We start from the raw sequence: 21,022 nt of genomic DNA, 5'->3' as shown, positions 1-21,022 counted from the left end.
ACAGCCCGAGTATCGCTGAAACCCCACCAGGAAGTCGTACTCCTGCACATCTGGAGAGACAACTTCTGTCATAAGTTTTTCAAATCGATTCTTTGAAAAGTCCACAAAGCTGCTTTTGCGGACGACCTCATGGTGGGGTGTGGGCTGCTCACGAGCAGAGAAAAAGTTGATCAAGGTCTTCAAGATCAACCTCAGGTCAAAATGAGGACAGGCAGACACACTACTCTTTCTGTCTATATTGACAGCATGGTGAAGGTCGCGCCTCATCGTTCTGACAATGTCAGACGCTGTACCATAAATGTCCAGGGAGGTGTTTGGTGGGGAACCTGTAGAATTGGAGTCTGTGGGTTCTGACCACTTGCGAAGAATTTCAGTCACCGCCTCTGTTGTCTCTTCGACACCAGTTTTTGATTTTGGAATGGAAGATGTCTTAGAACTCTGAGACTCTTCTGTTGCCTGAGTGCTGCTATGTTGGCCCCAGCATGGTCTCAAACACCGTGTGGTGGATTGGACATGGCCCAGGTAGGACCACAAAGCACCACAGGAGAGCCTTACCACTTTGAACAGAACCTCCAGCTTGGTGAACGTCCCTGGGACATAGATAATGGGTATCAGTGGCTCAACGTCTGTATCGGTGGCTGAATCTAAAGTCCGATTGACCCTCTTGGAGATTTCCTCTGCAAGGAGCGAGCCCAGCTTGTTGGTGTAGTCGCATGGCTGCTCAGGAACACCGAGTGCTGATGCAAAGGCGGCATTCATGGTGCCATCCATGACTGGGGCCATGCATTTGGATTTAATATCTGGCACCCCCTGCTGGAACAGGAGCGGAATCATTTTCAGGGTGTCAGCTGAGAGTTTCTGAGCAATCTCTATGCACATGTCAGCCAAGATGGCCCCCGTGTCTGAGTCAAAGTCTTTGCCAGCCAGCAAACACCATTGCGCTGAAGAGATTTTGTCAAAATGTTTCATCACAATTGGGAGGACCACCTCCTGCTTGTCTGTGCATCCCGACTCCATTCTCAAACATCAAAGGTGTCCCGATGCTGGTGACAAATGATCCAAATTACAACATGACACACCCAAACTGGCCAAAGAGGGACAGTGTTTCACCCTATGACAAAGGGACCCTTGATAGAAAATTCCAAATATGCCTTATAATGTCAGAATTTTACTCCACCTCTCTGTGATGGGATAATATTCTACTGTGCTTCCTGTCTGATCGCTGATGTCACTTTGCTCTCCTTGTATGAAAGGTGTGGCTCTGAAAATGCTGTCTTGAAAGGTTCAATGGTTATTTTTTGCTTCAAATAAAAACAAGTCACGTGCATTGGGAAAACTGAAAACCGCATAAGTGTAAAACTTTTCCTTAAGTGTTTTGAAGCCCCAGAGAAATGCTTTAGTCATTATCAGGCATACTTGTATTTGAATCATAGAGCATACAATTATTGACAGACTTTGGGTATTTCCCTACCCACAGACATCACTGGCCAATAAACTCTCTGAGTGATAGAATATCTTGGTTTGGTCTGGCCAGAGTGTGTTCTTGCAGGGCTGGCATGAAAGTTATGGAAAATGGCGGCTGCACCACAGAACACTTTTACTCTGAACGGTTTGGGAGTACCTTTCTGGCACCAAAAGTATGGCTCTCCTCCTGAAGAGAGGCAAAAAAGTCATGATATGCAATATAAAATGAATAAGAAAATAAATAATTAAAAAGCACAATAAATATGCATTTCGAGATTACATTTTATTTATCTCGTCTGAGTCACTTGATTTAGCTAAAAACATATCTCAATATAGAATATATTAAATGTCACATCTCTCCAGGTCATTATCACATATCAAGAACACGTGTCTTCAATGTCCCAATATGCTTCTCTGAACCAGGTCTGAATTTCAGATAAATACCAATCCCTCCTCCAATCCTATCTTTATTTGACTTGGTTTACAAACCAATCTACATGGTGTTGCAAATTTCCATCTCATGTAAGATATATATATATATATATATATATATATATATATATATATATATATATATATATATATATATATATATATATATACATACGGCTGACTAGCTCAATCAGTAAGTGACATGACTTACAAACGGAAGACCCGGGTTCGATTCCCGGCAGGGGCACAATATGAGCAATGAGCGATCCACCTTACCAACAGTCAGTGTGGGTCCTTAGGCAAGACCCTTAACGATACCGCCTACCTCAGAGATAATGAGAGTACAAGAACCAGAGCACCCTGATGAAAAATGGGCTACTGGAACAAGACACAAATGGGCGAGATGCGAGAATAAGGATCTGTTGGAATGCTACTACTCCAGCAACCCGAGCGAGAGGGGTTACATGCGGAGAATGCGGGAACAATTGCAACTTCAATACCCACAGTCAACACTATCGGCCAAGCAACTAGTAGCTCAATGTTCCAATATCCATAAACGGCACCTGCTATCACACCTCGAGATTGATGAGATACAACACAAATGCCATAGCGAAGGCCAACCAGAGCACCAGGTCAGAGACGAGTTAAATCCATGTAAAAGCCCAGAGGTTGGGTACGAAACCCCAATAAGCACAATCAAGCTGAACGAGGCAGCAACTGACCTGAAGAATAAGATCACGGTGAGAATGAATGCTCGGGAACCTAGATACACACTGCAGAGGCTAAGTGAAGTACCCTCAGAAAGTCTCCTAGAAGATGTGAATGCAGCATTGACAACAATTCCTACGGCTACCATCACTGAAACCAATGAGCTGATATACACCTCAGCAGCAGTGATCCTAGAAATGCTTGGCTACAAGAAGAATGACCATATGCGACCACAACAGTGCCCACCATGGAAGAGAAGGCTGGAGGCCAAAATCAAGATAGCACGGAGAGAAGTGAGCCAAATGACAGAGGCCCAGAAAGGTGCAATGAAAAAGCAAGCTCCCAAGAAATACAGCCATATGCCCATACCTGAAGCACTCGAAACTGCCAAACAAAGACTCCAAGCCTTGGCCAGCCGCCTAAAGAGGTACACAAGAGAGAATGAAGCCAGACGAATAAACAGGTTGTTCACAACACAACCAGCGAAAGTGTACGCTCAGTGGCAGGGGAATAATAGCAGAGCAGACCCACCAAGGCTGGAAACTGAACAGTACTGGAAGGATATATGGGAGCGGGAGGCATCACATAAGAAGGATGCACAGTGGCTGGTGGCTCTGAGAAAGGACCACAGCAAGCTCCCTGAACAGAACCCAGTAACCATCACAGTGGCAGACATCCAGAGAAGAGTCTCAGGAATGAAAAACTGGACAGCACCAGGCCCTGACATGATCCACAGCTACTGGCTCAAGAAACTTACAACTCTCCATGAGCGCCTGGCAGCACAAATGAACCAGCTGCTAAGGGATGGGACTCACCCTGAATGGCTAACCCAAGGGCGTACGATCCTGATCCAGAAGGATCCATCAAAGGGTACAATCCCATCCAACTACCGGCCAATCACCTGCCTCTCCACAACATGGAAGCTGATGTCGGGCATAATATCAGATAAGATCAGCAGGCACATGGATCAATACATGAGCACTGCTCAGAAAGGGATTGGTAAAAATACCAGAGGAGCAAAACATCAACTCCTGGTGGATAGAACAGTCACCCAAGACTGCAGAACCAGACGTACCAACCTGAGCACTGCCTGGATTGATTACAAGAAAGCATATGACTCAATGCCACATACTTGGATCACTGAAAGCTTGAGGCTGTACAACATCAATGGGACTCTGAGAACCTTCATCGCCAACTCGATGAAACAGTGGAAAACCACACTTTAAGCCAATGGCAAGCCACTTGCACACGTGACAATCAAATGTGGTATATACCAAGGAGACGCTCTGTCCCCAATGCTGTTCTGTATAGGACTGAACCCCCTCAGCCAAATAATCAACAAGACGGGCTATGGATACCAACTCAGGAATGGGGCCACCATCAGCCACCTCCTCTACATGGATGACATAAAGCTGTACGCTAAGAACGAGCGGGATATTGACTCCCTGATCCACACTACCAGGATCTACAGCTCTGACATCGGAATGTCATTCGGACTTGAGAAATGTGGCCGCATGGTGACTAAAAGAGGAAAGGTAATCCACACAGAGGGGGTCTCACTCCCAGAAGGAACAATAGCAGACATTGAGGACAGCTACAAATACCTTGGAATTCCACAGGCAAATGGCAACCTTGACGAGGAAACAAGGAAAGCAGCCACAGCCAAATACCTCCATTGAGTAAGGCAAGTCCTAAGAAGTCAGCTCAACGGCAAGAACAAGTCCCTAGCCATTAACAGCTACGCCCTACCAGTAATCAGATACCCTGCAGGAATCATACGGTGGCCAAAGGAAGATATACAGACCACAGATATCAAGACACGGAAGCTCCTAACCATGCATGGAGGGTTCCATCCCAAGTCCAGCACCCTGAGACTGTACACTAGCCGTAAAGAAGGAGGCCGAGGACTAGCGAGCGTGAGAGCCACTATCCAAGATGAAACATCCAAGATCCATAAGTACATCAGGGATAAGGCCCCAAAGGATCACGTGCTCAGTGAATGTCTCAGACAATGGGCATCAAAGGAAGATGAGATGCTGGAGGGAACTCACACCACTCTTAGAGTCTCAGAGTCATTACTGTGCAATAACATCCCGCTTTCCAAACCTTTTTTGTCTACACTATTTGTACTATGTGTCCTCTCTGCATCCATTGCAGCCTGGTCATCCTAGAAGAGGGACCCTCCCATCTGTGGTCTCTTCTCAATTTTTCATTTCCCCTAGCTGGAGTTTTGAGTTTTCCCTTGCCCTCTTGGGAGTTTAAGATCAGTTTAAGATCAGGGGGTGTTTGAGAATATCTTTCGTTCTTCACATGTCCTGAGTGTTGTTGTTAGTCACCTAAATGTTGAACAGAGGCTGTGATTTACCGAAGTCAAATTCCTTGTTTGGCACGCTCAAACATGGCGAATAAAAAACTCTTGAAACTCTTGAATCTTGAATGTATTGATCCATGTGCCCGCTGATCTTATCTGATATTATGCCCGACATCAGCTTCCATGTTGTGGAGAGGCAGGTGATTGGCCGGTAGTTGGATGGGACTGTACCCTTTGAAGGATCCTTCTGGATCAGGATCGTACGCCCTTGGGTTAGCCATTCAGGGTGAGTCCCATTCCTTAGCAGCTGGTTCATTTGTGCTGCCAGGCGCTCATGGAGAGTTGTAAGTTTCTTGAGCCAGTAGCTGTGGATCATGTCAGGGCCTGGTGCTGTCCAGTTTTTCATTCCTGAGACTCTTCTCTGGATGTCTGCCACTGTGATGGTTACTGGGTTCTGTTCAGGGAGCTTGCTGTGGTCCTTTCTCAGAGCCACCAGCCACTGTGCATCCTTCTTATGTGATGCCTTCCGCTCCCATATATCCTTCCAGTACTGTTCAGTTTCCAGCCTTGGTGGGTCTGCTCTGCTATTATTCCCCTGCCACTGTCATTTGGCTCACTTCTCTCTGTGCTATCTTGATTCACAATTCTTGATCTTGATCTTGTGCTTCGACACCACTGACTGGGACTTGTTTAAGCAGGCAGCCACCTACAACGATTGGACGGACATAGAGGAGTATACTGACTCTGTTACCTCTTACATCACGAAGTGCATCGATGATGTGACTTGCTCGAAATCCGTCGTCACTCGCGCGAACTGGAAGCCGTGGCTGACGGGGGCTGTCCTCACACTGTTGAGGGCCAGGGACAAGGCTTTCAGAGCGGGGGATGAGGCTGGCTTGAGGACAGCGAGGGCCGACCTGTCCCGAGGCATCAAAGAAGCGAATAAGGCGTTCTCGTGCAAGGTCTCCACCCACTTCAAGGACAGCAAGGACGCACGTAGCCTTTGGCGGGGCATTCAGACCATCACGGACTACAAGCCCGCGCCGAGGAGCTGTGAGGGCGACGTCCGTCTGCTGAACGATCTGAACCGCTTCTTTGCTCGCTTCGACGCCCAGAACAGCACTTGCCCGCTGAAGACCACTCCCCCCCCCCACACGAGCAGCCCCTGCACCTCTCTGCCGACGGTGTGAGGAGGGCGCTTGCCGCTATTGACACCCGTAAGGCGGCGGGCCCTGACAACATCCCGGGTCGAGCGCTGAAGGACTGCGCTGGGGAGCTGTCGGGTGTCTTCACGGACATCTTTAACGTTTCCCTGCAGCAGGCCATCGTCCCCTCGTGTTTCAAGGCTGCCACCATCGTTCCTGTGCCGAAGAAACCTGCACCGTCCTGCTTCAATGACTACCGCCCTGTGGCACTGACGCCCATCATCATGAAGTGCTTTGAGCGGCTGGTCATGGAGCACATCAAGTCCGTTCTCCCCCCCACCATTGACCCTTTCCAGTTTGCGTACCGTGCCAAGCGGTCCTCTGAGGATGCCATCTGCTCTGCCCTCCACTCGGCCCTAACCCACCTGGAGAGAAAGGACTCATATGTGAGGTTGCTGTTTGTGGACTTCAGCTCTGCCTTCAACACCATTGTGCCGCAGCGACTCATCTGCAAACTCGACGAGCTGGGCCTCAGTACCTCCCTCTGTAACTGGCTACTGGACTTCCTCCGCCAGAGGCCTCAGGTGGTGCGTGTTGGCGACAAAATCTCCGCCAGCATCACGCTGAGCACAGAGGCCCCCCAGGGCTGCGTGCTCAGTCCATTGCTCTTCACCCTGCTGACGCATGACTGCAGTGCGACCTACAGCGACAACCGCATAGTGAAGTTTGCTGACGACACGACTCTGGTGGGTCTCATCACGAAGGGCGACGAGACTCGGTACAGGTCGGAAGTTGACCTTCTGACCACGTGGTGCAGGGACAACAACCTCTCGCTGAACGTCAATAAGACCAAGGAAATCATTGTTGACTTCCGGAAGGGTCACACAACACACCTGCCGCTGATCATCGACGGTGCTGTGGTGGAGAGGGTGAGCTGCACCAAGTTCCTGGGGGTGCACATCAGTGAGGACCTCTCCTGGTCCGCAAACACCTCGTCACTGGCAAACAAAGCTCAGCGCCGCCTGTACTTCCTGTGGAAGCTCAGGCGTGCATGTGCTCCTCAGGCAGTCCTGTCTACATTCTACCGTGGCACCATTGAGAGCGTCCTCACCAGTTGCATCGCTGTCTGGGGTGGTAACTGCACTGAACAGAACTTGAAGGCCCTGCAGCGCATAGTGAATACGGCTGGTAAGATTATTGGTGCTTCGCTCCCCTCCCTGAAAGACATTTACACCTCCCATCTCGCCCGCAAGGCAACCTCGATTGCCAGAGATGTGAGTCACCCGGCTCACTCTTTGTTTGACCTTCTGCCCTCTGGGAAGAGGTACAGGAGCCTGCGCTCCCGCACCACCAGACTCGCCAACAGCTTCTTTCTCCAGGCTGTTAGGGCCCTGAACTCGCTACCCCCTTCTGCGTAGCGTGCGGCACTGTTGCGCTATTTTCGGGAATGTCTGCTATACGCGCACTTGCTCCTTTTTTTTCTGCTCCTCTTATTTATTTATTTATTGTTGTGTTATTTATTCATTATTTATTCAGCACGCTTTTGTTATACTTGTTTACTTGTTTGTCTGTTGTGAGCCATGTCTTGTCACCGTGGGATAGGGGGGAACGAAATTTCGGTTTCTTTGTGTGTCTTTGGCATGTGGAGAAATTGACAATAAAGCTGACTGTTAGATAAATTGTATATACCGTATGCCGGTGTATTGGTCGACCTTTTTCGATCCAAAATCGACCGAAAAAAATCGACCTCGACTTATACACCGAGTCATAAAATTTAACTTCGTATTCATCGCTTCAAATGTGATGGTAACCAAGGCCGTTTCTCATGCATCTCATTGTGCGTTGCACTTAGAAAATTTGAACCGGGCGGCGTGCGCGAGTGCGCGGCCCGCTGGAAGTCCAATGAGGCGCCGCGATCTCCTGCGCGGTGCTTATAAAGTGCCGATCCGCTCGGCTTGGAGCTATTTCCGACCTCCCGTTGGTGCCGGGCGGCGTGCGCGAGCTCGCCGGCCACGATCTCCTCCGCGGTGCTTATAAAGTGCCGATCCGCTCGGCTTGGAGCTATTTCCGGCCTCCCGTTGGTGCCGGGCGGCGTGCGCGAGCTCGCCGGCCGCGATCTTCTCCGCGGTGCTTATAAAGTGCCGATCCGCTCGGCTTGGAGCTATTTCCGACCTCCCGTTGGTGCCGGGCGGCGTGCGCGAGCTCGCCGGCCGCGATCTCCTCCGCGGTGCTTATAAAGTGCCGATCCGCTCGGCTTGGAGCTATTTCCGGCCTCCCGTTGGTGCCGGGCGGCGTGCGCGAGCTCGCCGGCTGCGATCTCCTCCGCGGTGCTTATAAACAGCCGCATGCGCGGAATTTGAACACATTTCTACAATAAATTTCGCATATTTAATTTTGAAGTTTAATATAATGCAACAATTGAGCTCGACTTATACAAAGGATATATCATAAAATCGTAAATTTCCGTCGAATTTTAGGGGGTCGACTTATACACCGAGTCGACCTGTACACCGGCAAATACGGTATATGTTATCATGCGTTCGCTAATGAGTACTTATTAATAAAGTTATTGCACAGAATGCTTGCTGTTTCGCCTTGCAGACGTCCACCAGTCCATAACAAGTCAAACGATGCTGTCTGGAGCTTCCTGACCTTCTACATCTCTGGGAATCCAAGAAAGCTGTTGATAGCTCAAACTATTTTCTTGATGTCTGTGACTTCTTATTTCACGCTCGAAAAGGAGTAGGAAGAAGCACAGCTTTTTAGATTCCTACCCCTTTCTCACTTTATCCATTAAACCAATGATTCAACATATACTGTAATTCTACAACAGACCACAAGTAGATACACTTTCACACTTATTTTTCTGTTTCATTTTAACTTGTGTGTAGCCCTTTGGCACTTTTAGCCTTTGTACCCGCTAAACAACATATTTTTGTACATTCTTTTAAACTGGTGGATATTTGGACTTTGCTTGAGTTCCTCACTTAGATTGTTCCATAGTTTGACCCCAGTTATAGTGATGCAGAAACTTTTTAAGGTTGTTCTTATGTTTAAGATTTTGAAGTTGTGATTCCCCCTTAACTTATAACCTCCCTCCCGATTCCGAAATAAGTTTTGGATATTTTCTGGTAGTTGTTTTGCTTACTTGCTATACATGATGATTGCTGTTTGGTAAGATACTATGTCAGTGGATTTCAATAGTTTGGATTGTATGAAAAGTGGATTTGTGTGTTCCAAGTAGTTGACTTTATGAATAGTCCTTATTGCTCTTTTCTGCAGAATGATAAGTGGCTGTAGTGAAGCTGTATAAGTATTCCCCCAAACCTCAGCACAGGGCAAGACAAGAGAACAATAAAGTGTACGAAGTGAATGATAATCCAGTAATTATTTTGTTTTGTATATGACTGCCATGCTTCTTGAAATTTTAGACTTCACGTTTTTGATGTGTGGCCGCAACGGATGCTAACTGCCGTCAACCGTCATACCATCAGAGAAGAAGAAGGGGTGGCCTGTCCTTTTCGTCGTCCTTTTGTCGGTTACGGTGAGTCTCTGCGTTGCTCTCTTTCTGGAACCGCCTTAAACGAGCACATGCGGTGATATTACCGTGTATTTTACCGACGTTTATCGTCGTTAAACAGATAGCGTTACTGTGTGTGTTTGTTTAGAGGACAAAAAGTTAAAATGCAGTTTAATTGACAGTTTCCACGCCGGTACGCGTGGACGTTCCACATGTTAGTTGCTATGCTAAGAGTCTTCTGGTCAGTTTTACACCCCCACGCATTGGCACATTGCATTCTACGAGATTGCGATTTAGCCGAGAAAGGGGTTCGGGTGGCACGGTGACGCACTAGTTAGCACGTCCGTCTCGCAGTGCAGACGTTCTGGGTTTAATTCTGGCTTTAACGGTTCGACTCGCTTCCAGGTAACACTGCGATCAAGCCAGTCGCACGGGAAGCGTGCCCATATTATAGGCTTTACGTTAAAAGAGAACGAAGGAAAAGCAGGGCAGTGCTATAGTATGTAAGCGCCGGTATAGAGAGCGAAGGGAAAGCATTGCATTACGATAGCATGTAAATGCCGTTAAAGAGATCGAAGGGAAAGCATAGTGCGATAACATGTAAACGCGTCCGGTTTTTTTCCAAATGATAAATGTGTAAATCTCATCAGTGTATATCAAATTAACAAATTCTTAAAAAAATCTGAGGAGCATTCAACATGGGACTATCATCCTGCAATTTTTGCGGTCAAAACGTTACATGACCTGTGAGCTATTGAGTTAAAATGCTCATTTACAGTAATAAATCGGATAAAATAATAAGCATTCAACTGAAAATATGTATATCTCAACCAGGCCATGTGGGACGACCATCCTGCAATGTCACGGGCCATTAGGTCACATGACTCAGGAGCTATTGAGGAAAAATGCAAATATTTACAGTTATAAATTCATTTAAAATATTTGAAGCATTGGAATAAAGTTCTAAGTGGTGTATCACAACCAGCCCATGTGGGACTATCATCCAACAGTTTGGGGTCAATAGGTCACATGATCTGGGAGCTATTGAGGTAAAATTCTATTTCCAGTAATAAATTCAATTTTAAAACAAGCAGGCATTCAAATGAAATTCTAGGAGGTGTATCTCAACCAGCCCATTTGGGACTATCGTCCTCCACTGTTTTGGGTCAATAGGTAACATGACCTGGAAGCTATTGAGCTAAAATTCTAATATTTACAGTAATAAATTCATTAAAAATATTTGAACCATTGGAATGAAATTCTAAGAGGCTGAATAGCTCCCAGGTCATGTGACCTATTGACTTCACCTATTGACTTCAAACTGAAGGATAATAGCCCCACATGGTCTGGTTGAGATGCACCTCTTAGAATTTCATTCCAAAGCTACGAATATTTTGAGTGAATTCATGACTGTAAATATTAGCGATGTAGCTCAATAGCTCTCAGGTCATGTGACCTATTAACCCCCAACTGTGCAGGATGATAGTCCACATAGGCTGGTTGAGATACACCTCATAATATCATTCGAATGCTTCAAATATTTTTTGTGAATTTATGACTATAAATGTTAGCGCTTTAGCTCAATAGCTCCAGGTCATGTGACTTTTTGACCCCAAACTGTGAAGGATGATAGTTCCAAATAGGCTCTATGTGATGAATGCTTAAATTCTTTTCAATGAATTAATACTGTTAATAGCGTTTTTGCTCAATAGCTCCCAGGTCATGTGAGCCAATTATATTAAAACGCACTGCTGTGGCTATTTTGAATGTGTGCATCAAGATGGATGGATGAATGGAAGTATTGGAGTGTGTAGTGAAATTGTTGACATAAAATATTCTCTGCAGCTTTGCTTTGCAGACGACCTGCTAATCAACATGCAGAATGACGCTGGTGAATTTGTGGACCTCTATGTCCCTCGTAAATGGTGAGCAAATGTAATGGTTGTGGTACTTAAAATGCGCTTGTCGAACGTCAATCCTTGAAGGGGACAATGGTTGAGATATTTGGAGGCCAGGGTGGAAAGACTGGCTTCACACAATTGGCACACTGTCAACCCCCACGGACTAGCAATTTGCCCCGTTGACATATTTATGTGTGTGTGCCAGGGTTGTCACGATACCAGAATTTCAGTCGTCGGTACCAATACCTGTGATTTTCCACAATTCTCGATACTAATTTGGTATCATGGTAAAAAACAGAATCGACTTCCATCTGCTATAGCCAGGAAGACTTGCGCACATACCTTCAACATGTGCCCAAACGTAATTTTGCATATTTGAGCCTTTGTATGCGCACTTTGTCTATGTGTTTGACATTGACTACATTTGGCAACCAAATCACCCCAGCTGACTCATGCCAAAATGACGGCATTTAGGCATATTTGGGTTAACGTATTTATAACGTAACATGGCACAACAGTGATAGTAAACGGACGAATCTATAATTGCTCCGGTTGCATCCCCCTTGAATGAAACATTTTTCCACACACGACTCTTTGAGCGACCTGGCTTCTCAACGATCCGCCATGTTGGACTTCCACTGCCACTTGCTGAAGCCATTATTATGAAAGACCGAAAGTTTTCTTCTTTTCAGCGCCGCTGACTGCTGCTCGCGTGCGTATACTGTCCTTTTCAGTTCCGGCAAGAATCCACAACTTGCAGAGTGAAAAGTTAAATATTCAGTTCTGACGGTACCACAAAAAGCAGGTATCGACGTAGTTTTTGCGTGTTGGTACCAAATTGGTACCGGAAGTATTGGTTCTTGTGACAAGCCTAGTGTGTGCCGCAATATTACCATATTTTCCATACTAGTCGGTCTGGAGTACAAGTTGCACCGGCTGTAAAATGCATAATAAAGTAGAAGGGAAAAAAAAGTGTCGCACCGGAGTACAAGTCACATTTTTGGGGTAACTTTATTGGACAAAATCCAACACCAAGAACAGACAGGCTAAATAATACACGCTATGCTAACGTTACATAAATACAAATGAGGAGCTGAGAACAAGCCTGCCGTAACATATTACAGGGATGAGAATTTTCCGCGGATCCGCAGATTTCCGTGTTTTTTTCCGTCGAAAGTAAGTAATCATTTAAGTGAATCGTGAAATCCATTGGGAAAATGTTGTTTATATATGGGGGCGGATTAGATGCGGCCAGGCAACGTTAGCCTCGGCGACTCGCGAGCATTCGCCCGCCTGCCGCGACGGCATCTTACGGAAATCGGCTTTCCTCTCTAAACCTAACTGACTGGCAGCAGTATGCAACAACATCCGCCTTATTTTTGGCAGCATTTTGGCGCTACTTTCGTCACATCATTTCTGTTTGTTAACTTACGCGGAGAACTAAGTGTTTTTACACTGCCTCAATGTGAACTTGCGATTGGGTTTTCATCTCTTGTAGACGAGTTATTTAGTTAGATATATCTAGGGATATACATATCATCGGCCCGCCCCAGACCGGCTACTTTTCAGTGTTTTTTCACATTTGGCATTCTCATCCCCGTTTGATAAGCTATGTGGTTGTCGATGTATGATGCAAAAAATGAACAGTTTTCATTAAAAGGAAAAACTCCAGAATTGATTGTGCCATTTTGATGTATTATATTCACCTTGGTAGCCAACCAAGCAGGAATATTTTTTTAACAAAACTGTTGAAATTGAGTGATAAAATTAATGGTTTTGGGGTTGCTATACTGCCAAAATCCAGGAGCTTTGCTCCCCTGGGCCCCCTCCGGGGCGCTGCCCCTGGCCCCCTGCGGCCCCCAGACACTGGCTACTTTTCAGTGTTTTTTCACATTTTCCGTTTTCATCCCTGATATTAACAGTTATTCAAGTAAGTATAAAATAAATAACATGTTTATTTTTAACACGTTATTGGTTCTTGTCACAAGCCTAGTGTGTGCTGCAATATTACCGTATTTTCCAGACTACAAGTCACTCTGGAGTACAGGTTGCACCAGCTGTAAAAATGCATAATAAAGAAGAAGCAAAAACATGTCGCACCGGAGAGTACAAGTCGCATTTTTGGGAGTACAGACATGAATAGGCAACAACAGGCTAAACAATACGCTATGCTAACGTTACATGAACACAAATGAGCTGAGAACAAGCCTGGCGTAACATATTAACAGTTATTCAAATAAGTATAAAATAAATAACACGTTTATCAAACCATTGTTGGATTTTGTCCACAATTTAGGGAGCGCGTTATCTGCGCCTCCCGGCTAAAGCCATTGCCAATCACCTGTTATCCAATTTACTCACTGCGTGCTCGTTTGATTTCTTCAGATTTAGGAAAATGCTAAGACACTGAAGCACAAATTAGACTTACACAGGTTAGTTGAGCTCAATCAAAATTCTTGTTCAAAAAGCTCTGTTTTCAGGAAAGTACAATACAGCGCTGGGCCCTTAAAGAGCAGAAAGTCTCCTTTCAGAAAAGGCAATGTTTAAGGTTCTTTGATCAGCTTATATTCAGTTGCACATTGTAGGCCGAGATTGATGGGTGATGAGTCTTTGGGGTGGGGCAAGTTCGCCATGGGAGTGGGTGCTGGTTATGGGCGATTCGGTGTGTGTGGGGGCTGTTGTCTTCCGTCCCGTCTTTCGGCCTTGGCGATCATCTTTGGCTGAGTCCTTGGCTGGCTCCCTCTGGCACCTGCTGGTTTTATCTCCACGTGACTTTCCTGTGAACATTCTTCTCCAATCAGTAGTAATAAAAAACTGGCGTCTAGCATTAGTCAAAACATAAGATACAATCAAGTACTGAACGGTCAAGACGACTCTGGCCGTGTCCATGATTTAGAGTAAAACATCAGGCATGCATTACACACTTCCTTAAGGGTCATTAAGCTATTTAGGCAATATATCAAAAGACATTTGTTATTTCAAAGTTCTCAGAAATATATATCAGATCATAAAGTTTATAAAAACCTTTCTCATTACCACTTATTAAAAATGTCTAGTTATGTCTTTATTGATTTGGTGTGTAGGTATAATTATATGCTTAAAATGTTTCTTTTATTGATTTAATATGTGAATATACTTGTCTGCTTATGTACTTTATTCAATGAGGTTTGAGCACATCCTTTTTTGTAGCTAGGCAGGACTTTTTGTATTTTGACCCCATTCCTTCACCATCCGTGTCACTCCAAATCATTAAATCCATCGAAATCTTCGTCCTTTGTGTTCACTTCTAAACAACGCAGCTGCTGACTCCGGAAGTACATGCAGCGCTGGCGTCAGACTTGTCAGTTGCGGTTCCAGTTATTCCACAGGCCTATATAACTATCTATAAACTATATATCAAATAACTAACATAAATAAAAATTGTATCAAACCATCCGTGTCACTCCAAATCATTAAATCCATCGAATTCTTCGTCCTCCGTATCACTTATAAACAACGTTGCTGCTGACTCTGGAAGTACATGTGGCGCTGACGTAAGACTCATTGTCAGTTGCGGCTCCAATTATTCCACAGGCCGAGTGTGCCCTCATGCGGTTAAAAGTGAAAATAACGTGATCAACTATACTATAATCAGTAAGTAATGTGTTAATGACCAAGTAATAGTGTGTTAATAGTGTCGCATATTATTTGCTCCTGATTATAAGTCGCACACCCGGCCAAACTATGAAAAAAAACTACAATTTATAGTCCGGAAAATACGGTACTCAGAATACTGTGTTTAGACTAGTGTGGCCACATAGAACATATTGATTTAGAACATTTCCTAGTAGACTGTCCTTTTAGGTTGAGGTTCTGGGGTGGTTATGGTTGGTGGAAGTCTTACGTAAAAAAAAAAAAAAACATCACTTCTGAACCCTCCAACCCCAAAAAAGGCATGTTTGTTGAGCCATTAAAATTTAATTGTCCATGAAAGCATGACATTTTCAACACTTTTAGTTGGTCAATTTGTAAAAATTCGGAGGCCGAACTTCGCGAGATGAGCCAAAAGAACCCGAGAAAACCCGACCGCGCGACCCCGATGCCGACTGACTCCGTTCGCTATTGTATTTTCGTTACTTTGAAGATTGTATTAAGCCCTAATCATGCCTCCAAAGAAAGCAAGTGGGAGCAGTAAAGCCATCCTAAAACACAGACGCTCTTAAAGCAATGCGACAGTGAGCGCCCGGCGCGCTGAGGTTGCGCGATCGGACCAAATTAAGCTCCCTGCGCACTGAGGTCAACTTAAATTTTGGAAAGTACATCAGGACAGTATAAATATTTTCTAAATTTCAGCGACGGCTCTGTCACAATAATGCGACCAGCGCGGTGCAGTTGCGCGGTGCAGTTGCGCGGTGCAGTTGCGCGGCTGGCGGCGCACTACGGTTGCGCGTTCGGCAGTGCGCTGCAGTTGCGTGTTCGGACAAAAATGCGCAAATGAAAAAATGCTTAGAAAAGACGGGGTTTTTTTTTTAGTCTTGGAACGGATACATTTTTTTCCCATTATTTGTAACGGGAAAAATAGATTCGGAATTCGACCGATTAACTTCTCAAACCACCTTCTGAAACGGATTGTGGTTGAAAACCGAGGTTTGACTGTATTTTTATTAATCAATGGAAACACTGTTTTTTAAATTATTATTTTTATTTTCTTTTTATAGCTCTGCGAGCAACCGGATCATCGGAGCCAAGGACCACGCTTCCGTACAGATCAACATAGCAGAGGTAATCTTTTTCCAACTTACCGTATTTTTGGCACAATAAGGCACTTGGGGTTAAAAGGCACAATTGCAGGGTCTGTTTTGTATTTAATCCACACATAGAGCGCATTATCGGGCCTATTTATGGCATGATTTATGGTAAACAAAAAGTTATAGGACCAAGACACTGAGATTGGTTGTACTTTATTCTACTGTTTAACCATGTACTCTATGTACTCACATTATTGTTAATAGATATTTATATGCAAATCCGTCCAAGTCCATGACTTCTGTATCCAAATTAAACAATTGGGCAAGTTTGCCATGAAACATGCCAAGTTCCATATTGTCTTGTCGTCACGTTGCTCTCGTGCAATGATCCTGGCTTTCCAGAAAGCTCTAATTGTGCCTTGTAAGCAGTGTTCCCTCTAATTTTTCAAGTGACTGTGCAAACACACAAGCTCCTGTGTGCAACACCAGAATGAATGAATGAATGAACAAATAAATAAATAAATAAATAAATAAATAAATAAATAAATAAATAAATAAATATTGTCAATGAGAACTTTAACTTGCTCGGGGTCGGATTTTGTTTTGTGTGACAGCTCGTTCCTTTTCTGTCAATCTTTTGCGTTCTTTGCAATAACGTACCGATCCGCTCTCCCATCTTGAGTCTTTGTACAATTCCAACAGCTTTCAAATGACATTTCTGCTGAATGTGACGCGCGAGGTAGTCCAACTTCCATTTCTTCCGTATTTTTCCCTCCGTAAACTCGCCCGTTTCATTGTTTCCTCTTGTAGTTGCACACACTCCGACAGCCATCCAAACTTAAAAGAAGCATCTCTTATTTATTTTGGCTTGGCGAGTGGATGTGTCGCTGCTCATTCGTTTCGCCATGATTAGCTAATTTAGCATTTGCATCGCTTGACTCTGCCGCACTGCATGGATAGGCAGGACACATATGTGTCATACATATACTATGTAGCCTAAGTGAAACATATCATTGGCTGGACAACTGTCAATTACTGATTTACACTACAAAAAGGCACAGAAAGAAAATCATTCATCCACTTAATTAGATTAGAGTACGTCTAACAGTAGATCTTAATCAGTTTATGCTGAATTGTATTTTGTGCGCAGCATGTAACTTCATGTGCGCCAAGACTGCACGACCAGTCCGCAATTGCGCAGCTTAGAGGGAACACTGCTCGTAAGCACGTCTCTTTGTCTATGCCAGGGTTCGGCAACCCAAAATGTTCAAAGGGCCATATCGGCCCAAAAAAAACAAAAAACATACCTGTCTGGAGCCTTAAAAATCTAAGAGCCTTTTATAATGCAACATAGTGTCAATACATAAGTTGTATGCCTACTATTAAAATAATCTAAAGAAAAATAGTGGTGTCAATTTGATCACTTCTTCTTGCGGCCCATTAGAGTTCACGTACTTGCATAGCAGCGGTGTCTGTTCGATATCGGTCACGTCACTCGACTCACCCATCACAGGCAATTGAAAAGCTGTAGTTGAATTGATGTCCTTGAGCTTTAAAGACTGCATCCATGCGGTTCGACAATGATTCATATTGATGAAATCATCAGGAAAGAATGCAGTCTTGCGTGCCTCTCAAGAGTTCAAGATTTTTTGGTTTTGTCTTCCAAGCGTCCGCCATCATTCTACCCCAAACATGCTCAATGATGTTCGTGTCTGGTGACTGGGCTGGCCAGTACTGGAGCACCTTGATCTAGAACAAGGGCGTTCTATTCAGCCTACTCATACCCCCACTCTGTTTCTCTTAATAAATATGCCCTTGCAGGAAGGAGGGTTCAGACTTCATTCCTTCAACGGGTGAAATCTCCACCTGCAGGTGTCTAAAAGGACTTGCTTGTCTCCCGTGTGGTTCTTGCAAAATAAGTTAGAGTGAGCACAACTCTAACACCTTTTATGATTGGTGTTAGAGATTTGCTCACTCACACTTATTTTGCAAGAACCACACGGGAGACAAGCAAGTTCTTTTAGACACCTGCAGGTGGAGAGTTCACTCGCTCAGGAATGAAGTCTGAAAACCCTTCCAACTGCAAGGACATATTTATTAAGAGAAAGAGTGGGGGCTGGTGTAGACTGAATAGGAAGCCCAAAACATATCAGGGGGAACTTTTACGACCTTGTGTAGGATGAGACAAGGTAGGTTATTTATTACCGGTTGCATTCCAACATAATCATACGATAAGGATAATCTGAAAAACCCTAACAATTGGGAAGAGATAGCTAATATTTCTTGACATTTTAGTATGTTGATATTGCCTTCTGACTTGCAAAGGTTTTGCTAGGATTGGGTGTATTGTATGACAAGGCGACAAAACTTGTTTTGCCAAACTCTGACCTTTCTGTGTTCATTAAAAGATCAATATTTCTGCAGTGAAGCAAATTTATTTTCATACATTACACCTCATTTGGGTGGGTCAAAGTCAGGTTATAAGCCATTGTTTCTACAACATGGACAAGCGACAGAACTTCTGTCAGACACTGTATATAGTTTGTCCTTTTTCAAGCTCTATGTACGTTCTGTATTATATGTAATGTGGACGTATTTCTATGTATGAAATAAAGTCATTCATTCAACTATGTCTGCTACAGGTGGACAAGGTCACGGGTCGTTTCAACGGTCAGTTCAAGACCTATGCCATCTGTGGCGCCATCCGCAGAATGGTGAGTTATCCTGGATTGTGTTCAATGGTTCAAATGCTTGTGGTTTTTTACATGTGCGTGTTCTCTCCTAAATGCAAAACAGGGGGAGTCTGATGATTCCATCCTCAGGCTGGCAAAGAATGATGGTGTTGTTGCCAAGTAAGATGACATTTTTGTCATCAGCAAAAAAATCAGCAAAATAAAATGTAATAAAATCCAAATGCTTTATTGGTCCTGGTTTTTATTTATTTTTATTTTTTTTTTAGCGCATAGAGCACATTTGTTTTGTTTGTTTTTTAAAGTCCATTAGATTACAATTACAAAGTGTGGGCATATATAACATATTTTAAAGAAAATGTTGGGTTGAGTTACCCTTTAATAGGAGTGGAGCGCACTCTTTCTCTCTGAACATGCCTACTCACAGAGTAGTGCTACTTTGCTGGAGCACATCCTCGCACTCTGGGCAGTAGTCATGGACACCCTGAACTGGTTGTCACCAAATCGCGGGACACACATAGACGAATAACCATTAACACTCAAACCTACAGACAATTTATAGTCGTCAGTCGGCCTACCATGCACGTCTATTCAACATTGGAGAACATTGGAATACCAGGAGGAAACCCAGGCAGGCATGGGGAGAACATGCGAGCTCCACTCAGAAAGTCCATAGCCGAAATCGGACCCACAACCTTTGCATTGTAAGGCAAACATGCTAACCAGTGCTCCACCATGCTGCCAAATAAAAAGTTTTACTGGGTTAATTGTAGTACATACTGTTGGGTTGACAACATTTATCTGAAATCAATCTCAGAGGCGGTAGGTCTTTTTGGCTTAGCGTTTTCTTCTGCGCAGAAGGGCGCACCCCAAACACACGCAACAAGTGTGGCTGAGATCCGCGCTCTGCTCGAATTTAGCCGTGCCTTTTATTGAGAGAGAAAGAAAGGGGCAAGTGTACATGATCGGGTAGGTTCCCAGGCAGGAAGTACATTCCATAGTTATCTCATTACCACAGAACAAATGGGATACTCTTATGGACGGAGCAGTATGGACGTCTCATGACTATTAGCTTAACAAAGACCTAGTCTTAGTGGCCCTGGGAATACATCCCTGTGCCGTACTCATGACTTCAACTTAAATAAGACCTCTGTCTGCTTCACCCATCCCATGACAATCATGATCTGAACATGTCTAGCTAACTATGGGGCTTATTGTATAGCGCGGCTAATGACTCCAGTCATTAGCCGGCCATATGCCCCCAAGCCATTTTCACAAGGCTAGATGGTCACATACTGCGGAGAATCTTGCACACAAAAATAGATACATAGAATCCAATGATAAAAAGTACATCATTTCCAACACATACCGTAATTTCCGGTGTACAAGCCGCGACTTTTTTCCAAAATTTTGAACCCTGCAGCTTATAGTCAGGTGCGTCTTATATAAGATTTTTTTCGTGATTTTTGTGATGACTTGATCACTTTTACTCTTAACACTATTATATACAGTAAAAGCTACAAAACAAACTGACAAATAAGTCGTTTTCAAATCAGACGAGTAAAAACTGGTCAAATATTTTTTTAAAAAGATATTAAAAGTGAAGACAATTTGCAATTCTATTAATGACACATGAATTTGATGCACAATTTGTCTTCGCGGGCCACATAGAATGATGTGGCGGGCCGTATCTGGCCCCCGGGCCTTGAGTTTGACACCTGTGCTCTGAACCCTTTCTCTTACTCTGCCATGTGACTCAGAGATTACACAAAACAGTGGCGCTGTTTGGACCATCTGCAGTATGTATCTGTATTAAAACCTAATCAATCAGCATTTAAATTCAATTCTTATGATATTTTGCTCATCAAAAACAAGTTGTAATGAATGTGAACTTTTAATGCATTTTATTCAGAAGGTTACTTTGAACCCTGAGGCTTAAATGGCGGCGCGGCGTACTTATGGAGTTTTACGGCCTCCGGCCTCCAGGGGGCGCTCTAGCAGGAAGCAAGAGCGAGACAGACGAAGAAGAGATAATGCGCCGAAGAACACTTGCTAGTTTGTGTTTACAACATTCCGCGCATCACGCAGAACGCGATCCAGACGGACATTACTGAAAGGAAGCTT

The 21,022-nt window shown here is 44.4% G+C and overlaps 1 protein-coding gene across 2 annotated transcripts; it reads left to right on the top strand.

Moving 5' to 3' along the window:
• Positions 1–9,498: 9,498 nt before the first annotated feature.
• On the top strand, positions 9,499–19,122 carry LOC137839669 (small ribosomal subunit protein eS21-like). Of its 2 annotated transcripts, XM_068648808.1 has the most exons (5): positions 9,499–9,604; positions 11,426–11,505; positions 16,179–16,242; positions 18,851–18,922; positions 19,005–19,122. In XM_068648808.1, exons 2-5 carry the CDS (start codon positions 11,456–11,458, stop codon positions 19,062–19,064), a joined length of 246 nt encoding a protein of 81 aa, XP_068504909.1. In that variant the 5' UTR covers positions 9,499–9,604; positions 11,426–11,455; the 3' UTR covers positions 19,065–19,122. The 2 variants fall into 2 exon arrangements, with proteins under 2 accessions (XP_068504909.1, XP_068504908.1); XM_068648807.1 differs by lacking the exon at positions 9,499–9,604 and having other exon boundaries at positions 11,092–11,505.
• Positions 19,123–21,022: the final 1,900 nt, after the last annotated feature.

Source organism: Syngnathus scovelli, chromosome 18 (genome assembly GCF_024217435.2).
Source record: "Syngnathus scovelli strain Florida chromosome 18, RoL_Ssco_1.2, whole genome shotgun sequence".
Taxonomy (NCBI): Eukaryota; Metazoa; Chordata; class Actinopteri; order Syngnathiformes; family Syngnathidae; genus Syngnathus; species Syngnathus scovelli.
This window is presented reverse-complemented; position numbering and strand designations above follow the sequence as displayed.